Raw genomic sequence first — 13,779 nt, 5'->3', positions numbered from 1 at the left:
AGATCTGGTGTCTATATATGTATGTGCTTAATAAAGAATTACAATAAATACATACATACCTTCAGCATTGGCTTTGAATTTAAAAATTAAAAATAATATAGCAATGAAACTAGTTGTACAAGACATGTCTTTAGTTTGAATCTCTGTATTTAACTGAGCTAATATTTCTACAATGCTGCTTTGCCTTGAAGTTTTTTTGTTATTTTTTATTAATCTTATAAAGAACGAGTTATCTTTTTTTGCTATGACCATTGCCCATAGCTCGTTTGTGATTATGACATAACCACTGTTGCTTTTTTGAACAATTCATGGACGAGTGCTTCTCAAACTATGGTCCATAATTATAAATAAAATATAATTTATTTCTTTAGAAGTATTGCATGTCACACTAATGGTCAATGATTTTCATTCTATTTCAGTAGCAATAGTGTTTTGGGATAAAATCTTAAAATTAATTGTATGTTTTATGAAAGGTTCGTGTACCAGATGTGTAATAAATAAGTTTTAGGACTCAATTAACAACTTTGTATGCCACAGACATAATCAAAAAGTTTGCCCCCGAGTAGCCCAATTTCTCGCCAAATAACATTTATTGTCCGTGTTCAAAACTAATGAACCATTAATGCGCACTTCATCGATTAATCGCGGTTTAATATTAAGTTTACGGTTCAATATGGGCCTAATTCGATAAACTCTCTCACACACAGTATACAAAATATATACCAACTGGTACTAACTATGTTTAGCACCGGGTGTTTTAAACAGAAATTATTTTTATTTTAATTTTATGTAAAAATAACATATTGTGTTATATTTTATCTGTTACTGAACGGTATAATTTTAACCCTAATAAGATTTTTTTCATTAGTCAAATGATAATTATGAAGATAGGGTAAAATGTGGGACTTATATTATCATTAAATACCCTTCTACTTTCAATGTTTTAACCAATTCTGATTAAATCGGCGGCGCGCGAAGTTAGCACTGCCTCTCCGTGAAATTACCTTTTTTGGAAACATTTATGTAACGGACGTGTGACAAGTTCTATAACAAAGTGGGTTAATTGTAGTTACGAAATTCATGTCAACAATTCCAGGGGAAAAATAAATGAAACAAAAGTAAATTCTTTATGGCCCACCTTGTACAATCCACTTTTCCGGTGTTTTAAAAATAAACATTTATATTTAAAACGTCCTTGTTGTTGGATGCAACAGTAAAGTTTCACCACTAAGTAATGCGGTTACAAAGCCACGAAGCGTACCGCACTCCTAGAGAACTCCAAGGCCCTTCAACCCTTGCGATGGTACTTGATGTATGCAAATATCTTTCTTCGAGTAACGCTACTCTTGTTAGCGATGTAAATTTATTCTAACCGCCTTCAAATTATATCACATTGCGGTCAAATTCTCAGTTGCTAATACGACTTTTCAGTAAGCTTGTTTATGGGTGGAAAAAATAATTCAAAGCATAAGTGAAAATTACATTGGTAATAATTGTATTATTCCATCGATTGCTACAATTTTTCCTTTATTTGGTGGGTGTACGATTTAGAATCATGCCTTTTTATTATGAATAGTACCTAGAAAACTTAAGTTTTCAATGTTTTTTAAACAACAAAAACTAATCTGACTCCACGACGTTTATTTTTTCGCATTTAAATCTTACTTATATCTACTTTAACACCACAAACCAAACGCTTCGATCATTGTTGTGATGCGAATATTGTACAATCTCAACATTTCAAGTAAATACTATTTATCTTGTCCCTAAGCTTAAGTATCTGTTGCATAACACCTTTTTGAACCTCACGAACTGTATACGAGCCATATTAATGCACACATTAATACATAGATCAAAAGATGCCACTTGACTGTGATATTTTAATTGGCATACGTTCTCCGTTGGTTATAGAGTTGTAACTGTGCATTTTGAACTGCATCTCTACATAGAAAGTATATTATTTTGTATATTTATTTATATATATGTATATATTTACATTTAACGTAAGTACGTGTCAATTAAAACAACTTTTAGTAATGACTATCAGAAGTACTACAATATATCGTCTGCATACATTGTTAATTGTAGGATCTCCAAGCTTTATTTTTTATTGTGTTGTTAGTTGTAGGACCAATTAAGTTTTTAATTGTATAATCAAATAATATGAATTAATTGTATGCTTAATTTCTATTGTGTTGTTAATTGTACGATCTTCAATATAAAAATATTGCATAAGAATATACATTAACAGCACATTTTTATCTAGATAGGAATTGAATTTGTTTAGTCCTTGTGTACTACTATTTTATACGAAGCAAAGATGTACATGGATTTTATACTAGAAATAGAGATAATTTAAGGATGTAGGTATCAAAAAATGATTACGTTCAGAATACTGTACAAAGGATTGAATTTTTATATGAAAAATGTAGCAGGTTTTCCTAATGATATAGTAAAAAGAAAAAATTATTAATAAAAGAAATAAATTGTAATAATATTTTTTGTATTATGTTTATATTTACGTTTTATTTTGATAATATAGTGTATAAACAATTATTATGTTTAGCTAAATAAATAAATTAATAATAGGAAATATATTTTGTAGTAAGTTGTATATTATTAAACCTTAAATCACATAATAATTATATTATTAAAAATATTTCTAGAGAGACTAACATTTGTTAAATATAGTACTTACTAGGAAATAATTTTAATAAATAAATTTTAATAATTATTTACAATTAAATTATGCATTGTAATATATTATAATATAATATATTGTTTATCATGATTGCATACATTTTTATTTTAAAATAGATATAAGCAAAAAATTAAGTGTAATAATTATATAAATGCTAGTATAAATGAATTGGTTTAGTTAAGCATTAGATGAGTATGTGAATTTCATTGTTATTGTATTTATTTAGTCAAGTATTAGTTAGGAGTAGTACGTACTTATTTAGTCAAGTATTAGTTAAGAGTAGTACGTAAAACGTACAATATTAAATATTGTACGTTTTACTTTTGTACAATTCGCTAGATTTTTCCAAATTGATTTAAAATTGTAGAACTATTTCTTCAAAGATAATTATAATTTAGTGAGATTTTATAGTAATAGATAAAATGGCATATTATAATAATGGATACCACCAGACAAAGTCTGGGAATCGGTGACATCTATATTATTAAATATAAATTATTATGTGTCTTTTATAATTGCCAATTTTTTATAATTAAAATTTAATATATTTTTTGTGACCGTCATGATAATTCGTCTTAATTTATATTGTAACAATGATTTCAGTTCAAACATCATGGAAAAACAACGAAGGATTAAAGCATTATATATCCAAAATCTTTGCATGATTTACGCCTGGTAATTAATTTTGTATTGCTTTTTCCTAATACCACATGCAAAATATAGTCTTCAGATCAAACGAGAAAGAAAATTTTAATATAAAAATAGTGATGTATATAAAGAAAACTTCGGAATATAAAAGACAAAAAAATTACAACTAAGGTTTTGTACGATATTAATATTTTTTATTGATATTCAATTGGTAATTTATATTCTAAGCTAATGTATCTATAACACAAATATACAATAACAAAAAATAATAATATTTGTGAATACAATGTATTTTCTTGTAATAATATTAATTTTAAGCTAAAACTGTTTTATATATAAATATTGCCTTTTAAAGTACAGGCTATTGATCAAATATTTAACATTTTCCAAATTAACTTTGAAAATTACTTACTTTAGTAAACTCCATTGTATCTTGTAATATATTACAATATAATATTACGTTGCGGTTGTGTTTCGCAATTATCTTAAATTTACCGTTGCTCGAAGATAAGTGTGTATAATAATTCCTGCGAAAGAACGTTTAGCACGCAACCATTGAATCGGAATCTTCAGATCCCCTGTTATGAAAATTTTCATGAGCATAATAGTACCCGTGAAAGGATTTATTTAACAATATACCAGCAAAGGCTCCTTTGTTTCGTACAATGTAAACCCTGCAGGAATGTACATGTTATCTATCCGTATATAATTTCCCCACATAGCGACAAACGTATTATTAAACATTGAACGCCCTTGACTAGGAACGTCCGTACCGAACGTCCTTTTAAACGAAGGGCATATCCTTCATTATTTTAAAGTTAAAAATATGATTATCATTAAACTATATTTTAAAAATAATATCATATTACAATGTATTTTATCTCCTTATTTTATTTTAGTACTATTTAGAATTAAATTAGTAGTAATAATTTATATTATATTAAATATTAAAAATATTTTTTTAAATACTCTTACTATTCTCGCTGCGTTGACAATATAATTGCCATAGAATAGTAAATAAATGGTTATAAAGACACATGTAAGATGCTAGTTTACAATGAGCTATTATACAATATATTTAAAAATAAAGTTCTATCTTTACAGTAGCATCGCAGATGATCATAAATTTTAATGGTTGTGTTTAACGACCGATAAATCATGCAAAATTTATGCGGCAATAATATTTCATTACGCGGCTTACTGACTTGGTGAGCTGTAACGAGCGTTTGTGCTACAATGAAAATCTTAAAGCTATCTACTACTCATATGCATAAATGTAATAAAATTTAAAACGCATGGAACTCGTGCATAAAATTGAAATTTTAATTCTGGTTTAACTACCCTTTTATACATTGTTAAAAATAACTTAGAATTAAATAGAGATGCACGCAGAGGGCCATATAAATCTAAATGGAAAATATTGGTACAAATACTGAAATTTAAAAATATTTTTAGCTATGTTATAAACATATATTTTTTCAAGTAGCTAAGTTAAGAACCAAATTAGTTATTATTTATTTATGATCCTATATTCTTACTACGTACATATCTAAATAAATATAATTATAAATGAGTTATTATCTGGTTGTTATATAATTAAAATATTTTAAGAAATAATTGAATATTTTATTAGGTTAATTATTTGTCAAAAATTATTATTTTTAGAACAATACTGAATTATTTTTGAAATTACTTAATATCAACGATATAAATTTAAGAGCTTTTGTGACCGCAAAGCAATCACAAAAGTGAAATTGACAAAGTTTAAAAGGAACGATTGAAGTACTCAGACTTTAATCTTGACCTATTAGGATTTACCGCAAGATTGCCTCAGCACAATGCAGTCGGATGTACTCAAGAGGCTTCGATGCAATTTTTTATCTATTTTATATTATCTAGGGCAAAAAACACACTAAGTAGAAATTTTCTGAAACAAATTACACGGATGGACGAGAAAGCCGCCTGGAAGTTTGCAACAAAGAACATTCTCGGATAAAGGTAATGCTAATGGACCAACATCTGCCCCGGGTAATTCCAAAACATCACACGTACCCTCATAAAACGTATCCTTGCCCATTGATGTTTGTGTAATAAATTATATTTTATAATAAAATTATGCAATGCATAAGGACGCTTGCGCCTCTCGTTTATATTAAATTTGCAAATAAAACTTTTGGTGGTATATTAAATATTTACAAGCGGCTCACAAAATATTTGACTCCTGACTTTATAGAATAAAAAACATATTGCGAGCAGGGAAATATGTGTTAGCTTGCTAGAAAAACAATTTCGGCTTTTGTGTTATAAATTTTATTTCAATGTAAATTTAATTTTGATTAATATGTATATCATTTTCAAGTTAATTTTAAAAGTGGTTCTGCTGTGGCATGTGTTACTAGAGTGTTTATTTTATATATCGCAAAGCTAATTCGTTTTGAGTTGTTATTATTGTACAATATTTGTTTATTTTTATTTTTTATTACAAATTTAACCATTATAATTTGCCAATAAGCTTTAAATATTGCATTAAAAAACGCATAAGTGAAACTCAAAAATCTGTACTGTTAATTGGTATACGCTGACGATACTGATATATTTGAACGCTCAAACATGACGTACTAGAGGCATTTATTGATCTCCAGAAGGCAGCAAAGTAGATGGAGCTAAAGGTTAATATGCAGAAGATAAAATATTATATATTGCCATCACAACAAAAAAACCCACTAAAATCACCTTTAAGTCAGTGAGCAAACAATAGAGAAAGTGAGCAAATTTATATACCTTGGTTCGTTGGTCAATTCTCCGAACGTCAGTAGTGAAGTCCAAAGAAAAAAAATCTGCAAATAGATGCTTCTTTGGACGTCATAAATATCTTAGATTTACTTGTATGTCAATAAAAACTTAAATTCGACTAGACAAATACTTGATAATGGAGCAGAAACATGGACGCTGGGCACTAATAATAGTAAGAGACTGCTTGTTGAGAAGAGGACTAGATTGGATCCCTGTGGTATTCGATGTGGTACTCGAAGATTCGATGATTTATTTTTCACGATCAAGTACAATAAATACTTTGTACCTGCTGGACCCCACAGACTAGAACCTCGAATATAAAGACAGATAACAACACAAAAAAATAATGGTTACCTTTTGATGGTTTGCCATCATATCATTTTAATCATTTTAAAGTATTTATAAAAGAGAGATATTGTATATAAATTTTACTAATATACGTGACGTCTAGTCTCTACTTTGATAAACCAAACACGTACAATTATTTTGCACAACAATGCGCGGCGAAATATCGCACGATTGACCCTCAAAAAAATTTATGAGTTGTGCTTTAAAATAAAGCATCGTTCCTCAATTTCATTTCAGCTTCAAAACTCACCAAAAATTTTACATCAACGAAATTTTTTGATTAATAAGATAAGATATGCAGCCTCGCACAGTACTTACTTAGAATATTAAAATGTATTTTAATTTAAATTTAAAATATAATAGAATTTTAAAACTATAAACTGAATATTATATTTTAGTTTAGTTAATAAAATACCTGCATTTTAATAAAAAAAACTTTGGTATATCCTTAATTATTTTTAAGAAAGTGTATTTAATTTTTTTGTATTTTCTATTATCATTTTTTTTATTTTATGGTTTGTGATCTAACAAAACATAACATTTTTATAAAAAATATTTATTATACACCCAAGCCACTAAATTAAAATAGGTCAAAATGCGAAAAATTAGTATTATTCCGGAGGCTTCCATGAAACCTTAAGGCTCTTCAGATGATTGATGGAGAAAATCTGAGGAGATTGATTACTTCCGGACGACGCCTATACAAGACAAGTTTTCTAAACGAGACCTTACGAAAAAAAAACGCTTCAACGACCCACTGGCTAAGGTTAATGAATGAAACGAAGCAATAATAACACTGTATAACAATTACACACAACAACAAATAAATAACATGATTTATATGTCTTAATTACGTATTCTTTTATTACATCATTATTCGTAGATAGTGTTGATAAAACAACCATTCAATTAGCGTTAGTTGTATAATAATATTTCTATGTGATAATAAAATATTTTTTTAATACTTAATTAATTGTTTATACTATTGCAAACAAAAATAGGAAAGCGGCGCTTCCAGGGCTTTTATGGACGCACTGATATTGATACATATACATATATATTATTGTGAATAAGCACGATTTTAAAATATTTGAGTATAAAGCGTACACGGTATTATTATCAAAGGCCTCGCTCATTCATATGAGCAAATATAATTTCTCTCTCGCCTTTGTGCGCGTCTTAAGAACTTTTCGCATTTGGGCTTCATTGTTCGATTAATTCTTCGGCACAGACGCTTCAGTTTCATTTTCGCGATGAATAGTACGGATGAGATGGGAGTTGAGGAGAGAGGAAAAAAACGAGAACACGAAACCGTAATAAGTTTCATCGGTCCGGTCCGAAAATATAAGGTATCACAAAAAAATATTTATTGCTAAGTGGGGTTGCAATAGCCTATTAAATTTAATACTATATGATAGACATTAAAAAATTAAATAGAAGTTTAATAATTTATTATCGAAACATTGATTAAATGTATTTAATTTACAAACTTTATAACTAATTTTTAATCGCAGTAATTTAGAAATGTTCTAACAAAAAAGCCAGACTAATTTTCGATTATTAACGTAAATATTTGGTCACGAGATCTCTTTTCCTCTATAGTAAATATACTGCGTATGAGACCCACTTTCGAGACGAATTGATCTATCTTTTTGTTTGTTCGAAATGGTCGTCAAAAAATATTTTTTTGTCAAACGAAGTTACGAAATATTTGAAATTTTGCTATTGCTCTGTCTTTTTATAATGTATAATATAATATAAGGAAATTACAATTTTTTTATGCTAGAGTCTAACCAGATGGATGTGCTACATCATGTAATTTTAATTTATTGCGTAACAACAAATCATATTTCTTTAGAAATATCTCAATATTTTTTTATGAAGGACATACATTACCTTAAATATTAATATTGTTTTTGCAAAATAATATTTATTTTAAATATACTTATATATTACTCAGTTTTTTAATAGGGCAATGAAACAGAATAACATGTTTTTCCCATACTAAAGTCATTTTCTATAATAATAAAAAAAACGCATAAAGCTACAGATCCAAATGTCAAAACATGCTAACTATAAAACACATTCTTGCCGTAAATTATATATTGGGTCCCACAATAAAGTGCATTTAGCATGTCATTCATTTGCGGATTTTATATATATTAGCCATTTCAGTTCAATTGAAATTGCACTTACAACTTAATATATTATAGATGATGTTATGTTAATAAATATGTTTTTGCCTTGGAGTCTTCTTATATATTAAAAAAAAATATTTTATATGTATTATATATCAAAAACGAATACAAAGAAACATGTTTTTCCCTAATAAGCATAGCTCTACTCTACATCCCTAAAACAAAGTTGTTTTACACGTGGTTGCTCGTTTGCCCAAAGTTTACACCACTAGCAGCATCCGATATGTGTGTTTTATAAAACTTTGCCCTCGGCTTTTGAATAATAAACATAAATTATCAGACAGAAAAAAATACCTGAGGGCTGTCCATGAGTAGCGGTCCCGTGAGCTCGGCTTGGTCCTCTTCTCCTTCGGGGAACACTGGACTGTCGTTGAGCACTGTGGTGAGCATGTTCACAGTGGACACGGTGACCTAAAAAAATGAAACATAAATTAGCCCCGATTCCGGACTTTATCTTCGTCGGAGGAGAGAAGGGACGCATCGCTTGAATGATTAAATATGAGTAACGGCTTCGGGGGCGAAACCAGACGATGCTCTTATCTGTTTCGCTCGGGGTGTGAATTTATGGTTTCTAGGATGGCCTCTAGACGTCTAGCTCTTGTTTATCTTGCCCGTCCGCCACATTTAACTACATTGGACGTTTGGCTAGGTCCGCCGGGGATAAACACGACATTTGGCCTAGAAACCTACCTGATCACACTCATATTGTCTCAGGTCGACATTTATTTCTCTCGAAAATATCTCGAGAGTAGACAAATTTTATTAAATCTTATTTCGCAAAAAATACAAATTTTCTCTAAATATTTTCCGAAAGATCAATAGTATTAAAATTTAATTATGATGGTAATAGTGGTATTTCTGTTGCGAGAATATCCAGAAAATAATCAAAAATACAAAATTTTGAGGCTAATTTAAATGTGTTTATCAAAAGTAATACTATTACGAAATAAATGTTGTTTTTTAACTACAACACAAAAAGTACTTTTAAATGAAAACTTCCATTTTAATGATTCAAAATATATTTTTATTTTAAAGGCGCGCATTGTCGTGATGTACAACTATTCTAGTTGTGTTGACAAGTGCAGTTTTTTTCCTTCGTCCTGCACAACGATCCAGATAATCACAATTTAAGCCTTCTTTTATTGTTTGGTAATGTAAAATCCCTTTGCAGTCCCACCATACACAAAAAATCACATTTGCTTACAGTGAACCCCGACTTCGAGGTAGGTTATGCTACTTGACCTTTGAATAAACACTCGTCTAGGAACATCCATTTCTCATCTCTAATTAAGAAAAGGTGACAATGTTTCAAAATCCAGAAACTATTGGAATGTGCGAATTCACACCGATTTGTTTTCAAACCAAATCGCGTGGAACTAGTGGGTGCTGTTCCTGAGGATTTTTTTTTTAATCCCAGGAGTTGGGATTGAAAATTCTAAGAATTCTGGGAATTTCCAGGAGATAAATTTTTTGTTGAAAAAAATTCAAAAACTTTAATTTATTTATTTAAAAACAATAGATTAAATAAAAATAAATGATTTTTATTAATAAAAAAAACATAAAACATTCCTCATCTTTTATACTTGCTGCATACTCGAAAATTTTGTCGGATTGTCTTTGATCGCACATTTGTAATAAAATTTCTTCTAAGAGAATTTTTTTTTATTATGCGAATGAGGAGTCCACATATGCACCAACACATATATAACATAATACGTACTCAAAGGAAAATAAACGGACAAAGCAAGAAAGACATTAATTTTTGGATTACCTAATAAATTCATATTTCAGCTTTATTAACTTTCAGTTACAGAGTATACGGTAAAACTGTTTAAATTAAATCAAATTAAAAACAGACTTTAAAAATTTACAAAATGAGCTTTAATCGTTAATTTTTTAGATAATTAACAAAGTACCATATAATGATATTTAAGAATATATAAAAAATGTGTAAAAAAAAAAATTGTGATGTAACATTTAGTTGTTGACTTTGGACATCAAGATATTTAAAGATAGCGCAATAAAAAAATCTAGTAGGATAAATCTAGTCATATAAGCTTAAAAACAATATTTTAAATCACATTTTATTTCAATAGGTAGCAATTGTATATCAAATTACAAAACAATCACATATTGAACGAAAATTGGATAATGGGTCCAAAATTTACCTCTATCGAGCAGTTACGCTCCAAGTTCAATAATTTATGGTAAAAATGTATCCCGGCGGTACAATGCATCGAATATCGCGAATCCAAACGACGACGATGATAATGTTTAACTACGTTTTGCATAACCATATACATATTAAACGCAAAAGTTGGAATGAATAATGGATGCCGCGCAAGTGATTCAAGAACGCTTCGGGTAGTGCCAGGCAGCGCAATATTTTCTTTCTAACCCCTTGTGTAAACAACGTATGTACACACATATACATTTTTAGGAATATCGAAATAATATTCGGTAGATCTGTTTTATTCATATAAAAAATAGCGGCTTAACCCGACACTGGTAAGAATTGCGTGGTCAACCGGAAAATTATAGTACCGAGAGCATTTTTACAAATATATATATTCACAATATATTAAAATAATCTGAATTAAATTGTTAATATGGTATTTTATATTAATCGTTATGCTATTGTTTAAAAAGCAAACTCTGTTGATTATATCATTGTTTCATTGTTAACAAAAAATAAATAATAATCTCAAGATCTAGATGTATACAAATATTATCGTATTTATAAACTATCTATTGCTGTATAACGCTAATATAAATGTTTAAAACTGTATCCTAATTATTTTAGTAATAAATAAATCCAAAAATTCATTTCTTTTCTCACTTAACTTTAACAAAGTACTGAAAAGTCATACGTTATAATTAAAATTATAAAATCATTATATTTATCAAATTTAATGACTCAAAAATATTGGTTATTTTCATATTTCTTTTAGATGTTTCGATATAGTTTACATACTATTAAAGCCATTTTTTTTATTAAAATCAATATAAAAAATATTCTGCATTTTTTAGTAGAGTTGTTATAGTTTTTTTATGCTGACATATAGATTTTCATTTCGTTATCGTCTTTGTAGTGATTAAACTTGATTACAACTTCTTGCTACAATGATTTTAAGACATTATATAAATTTTAATTAAGTAATGTCTTGTTATTAAATATAATAATAATAAATATGTTTTTCGTTTTACTTTATTTAATCAATTAAACTAGGGAACAAAAAACTACAGCCCTCGGCCCAAATATGTGGTGCTCCTATTGCTTTGCATTCCGCATTGACGGTAAGCATTTATAATTCGTGAATGTCTTTAGTCTGTGTGACGCTTTTTACGATATTAAGTTGTCATTTTATAATCGTGAATATTTATCATGTTACTCTTAAGCCTAGAAGATTCAAGAATAGTGGACTTCGAAAGTCATGCTTTTAAAGCAGAGTGAAGTGTGAATTATTTTGTGCAATGACATTATGCCTGTACTAAAAAAATACAAAATACGTCGTCATTATCAAACTAAGCACTCAACATGATATACACAACTAACAGAAAAGTTACAATGTTTAATACGAAATCTTTTACCACAAGCATATTTTTTGCAGAAATAAAAAATAAAATAAGCCTATAACTAAAGTCAGATTACGTGTAGCTCATCTAAAACATGTTTATTTTTGCAGCGGAAGAAATTTACTTGAATAAAATATCTTTTGGTGAAAAAGTTGCTAGATGGGTTAAACACGTTGTTAGTTACCCCAATTGCTAATTAAAAGGCAAAGATTTTAAGTGTTTTTTGTCTTGCCCATTTCTTAACTTTTTCGACTTTCGACACCCATGCTTTATTCACATTTTCCCAAGTCAAATTACAACAAATGCACTTTGTGAAATGAATAATATTTTGTATAATTAAAAGGATAAGGTAAAACTAGTAGTACATATTTAAGAGCCTTCAGCAAGCAGTTAGTTACTCAGCGAGTCACTGGTTTGCACCACATTGCTTATTCAAGAAGTCAGTGCTATGTTTAAAGTGACTGGAGAATTTTCTTTTATGAATAGTTTTCGTGTAATAATTACAAACGAAAATATTTTTAATGAAATTGAGAAAACGGTCACAATGGACAATCTAAAGTAAAATTCAATAAAATGTATCATATCCGATGGTGGTAAAAACATAAGCAAAACAGGTTAAGCTTAGTTAGCACAAAAATATGATGCTATTGAAAAATGCAAAGCCTCTAATTATTAATTTTATTGTCCACCTGCAGATACTTTGCAGGAAACATCTCAATTTACCATGTGATATTCAACCAGTTATGAAAACGATAAACATTATTCCCTCTCGCAAACTATTTTTATCAGAAATCGAAGTCAAACATCCTGACTTGCTTTTATTAACGATAAACCTTTTTTTTGTTATATCTTTAAAATTGTAGTTTATTTAATAATAAATATTAAATAACTGTGGAAATCATCCGTTCTTGATCAAATGCAATATTTCGAAAATAAAGTAATTTTCATTATTGCCATTTTTATTTTGTAAAACTTTTTGATATAAATTATAAAGTGTCTTTCTAATAATATTCATTAGACTAAAGCACTTGGTTAATCATATATTGTAGATATTTTTTCATTTTACCTATAAATTATACTTTATGTTGTTTTAAAGAATTTTATTTAACTAGTTGGTATGCATAGTAATTTTAATTATTTACTAAGCTCAAAATCCAACGAGTTTTTTACTGTTCAACTTGATAAAAAAAAGTGCAAATACATATGATACATCAATAAAATGTACAAAAAACAATGTTTTGAAATACAATTTTAACGACCTTTTACAACAAACATTACTATTATTCAAGTATTTTAATTAAATAATAATATGATTTACAGCTTTAATATAGTGAGAACTAGAATAAATGTATTAACTTCGTTTATTTTCTCCATATAAATTTAATACAAAATTTAAATTGATTTCAAAATCTCTAGTGGCAAGTAACAACGAATTAAATTGAAATTGATAACGTAAAATATCTTATTTTTGTTAATGTATTTTATTTGGCACAACACAAAAGGTGTGCGAATAAA

At 28.3% G+C, this 13,779-nt stretch overlaps 1 protein-coding gene across 1 annotated transcript in view; it reads right to left on the bottom strand.

The window, feature by feature from the left end:
* LOC148226240 (uncharacterized) overlaps positions 1–13,779 on the bottom strand; it is a 182,033-nt gene that overhangs the window by 47,052 nt on the left and 121,202 nt on the right. Inside the window, exon 5 of the mRNA XM_088204022.1 lies at positions 8,983–9,099. Coding sequence (XP_088060148.1) covers positions 8,983–9,099 — 117 coding nt within the window. The remainder of the gene's footprint in view (positions 1–8,982; positions 9,100–13,779) is intronic.

Source organism: Plectrocnemia conspersa, unplaced genomic scaffold, assembly GCF_051122295.1.
Source record: "Plectrocnemia conspersa isolate PC_06_02 unplaced genomic scaffold, ASM5112229v1 ptg000014l, whole genome shotgun sequence".
NCBI classification, from domain to species: domain Eukaryota; kingdom Metazoa; phylum Arthropoda; class Insecta; order Trichoptera; family Polycentropodidae; genus Plectrocnemia; species Plectrocnemia conspersa.
The sequence above is the reverse complement of the archived record's forward strand: the minus strand, read 5'-3'. Positions and strand labels throughout refer to the sequence as shown.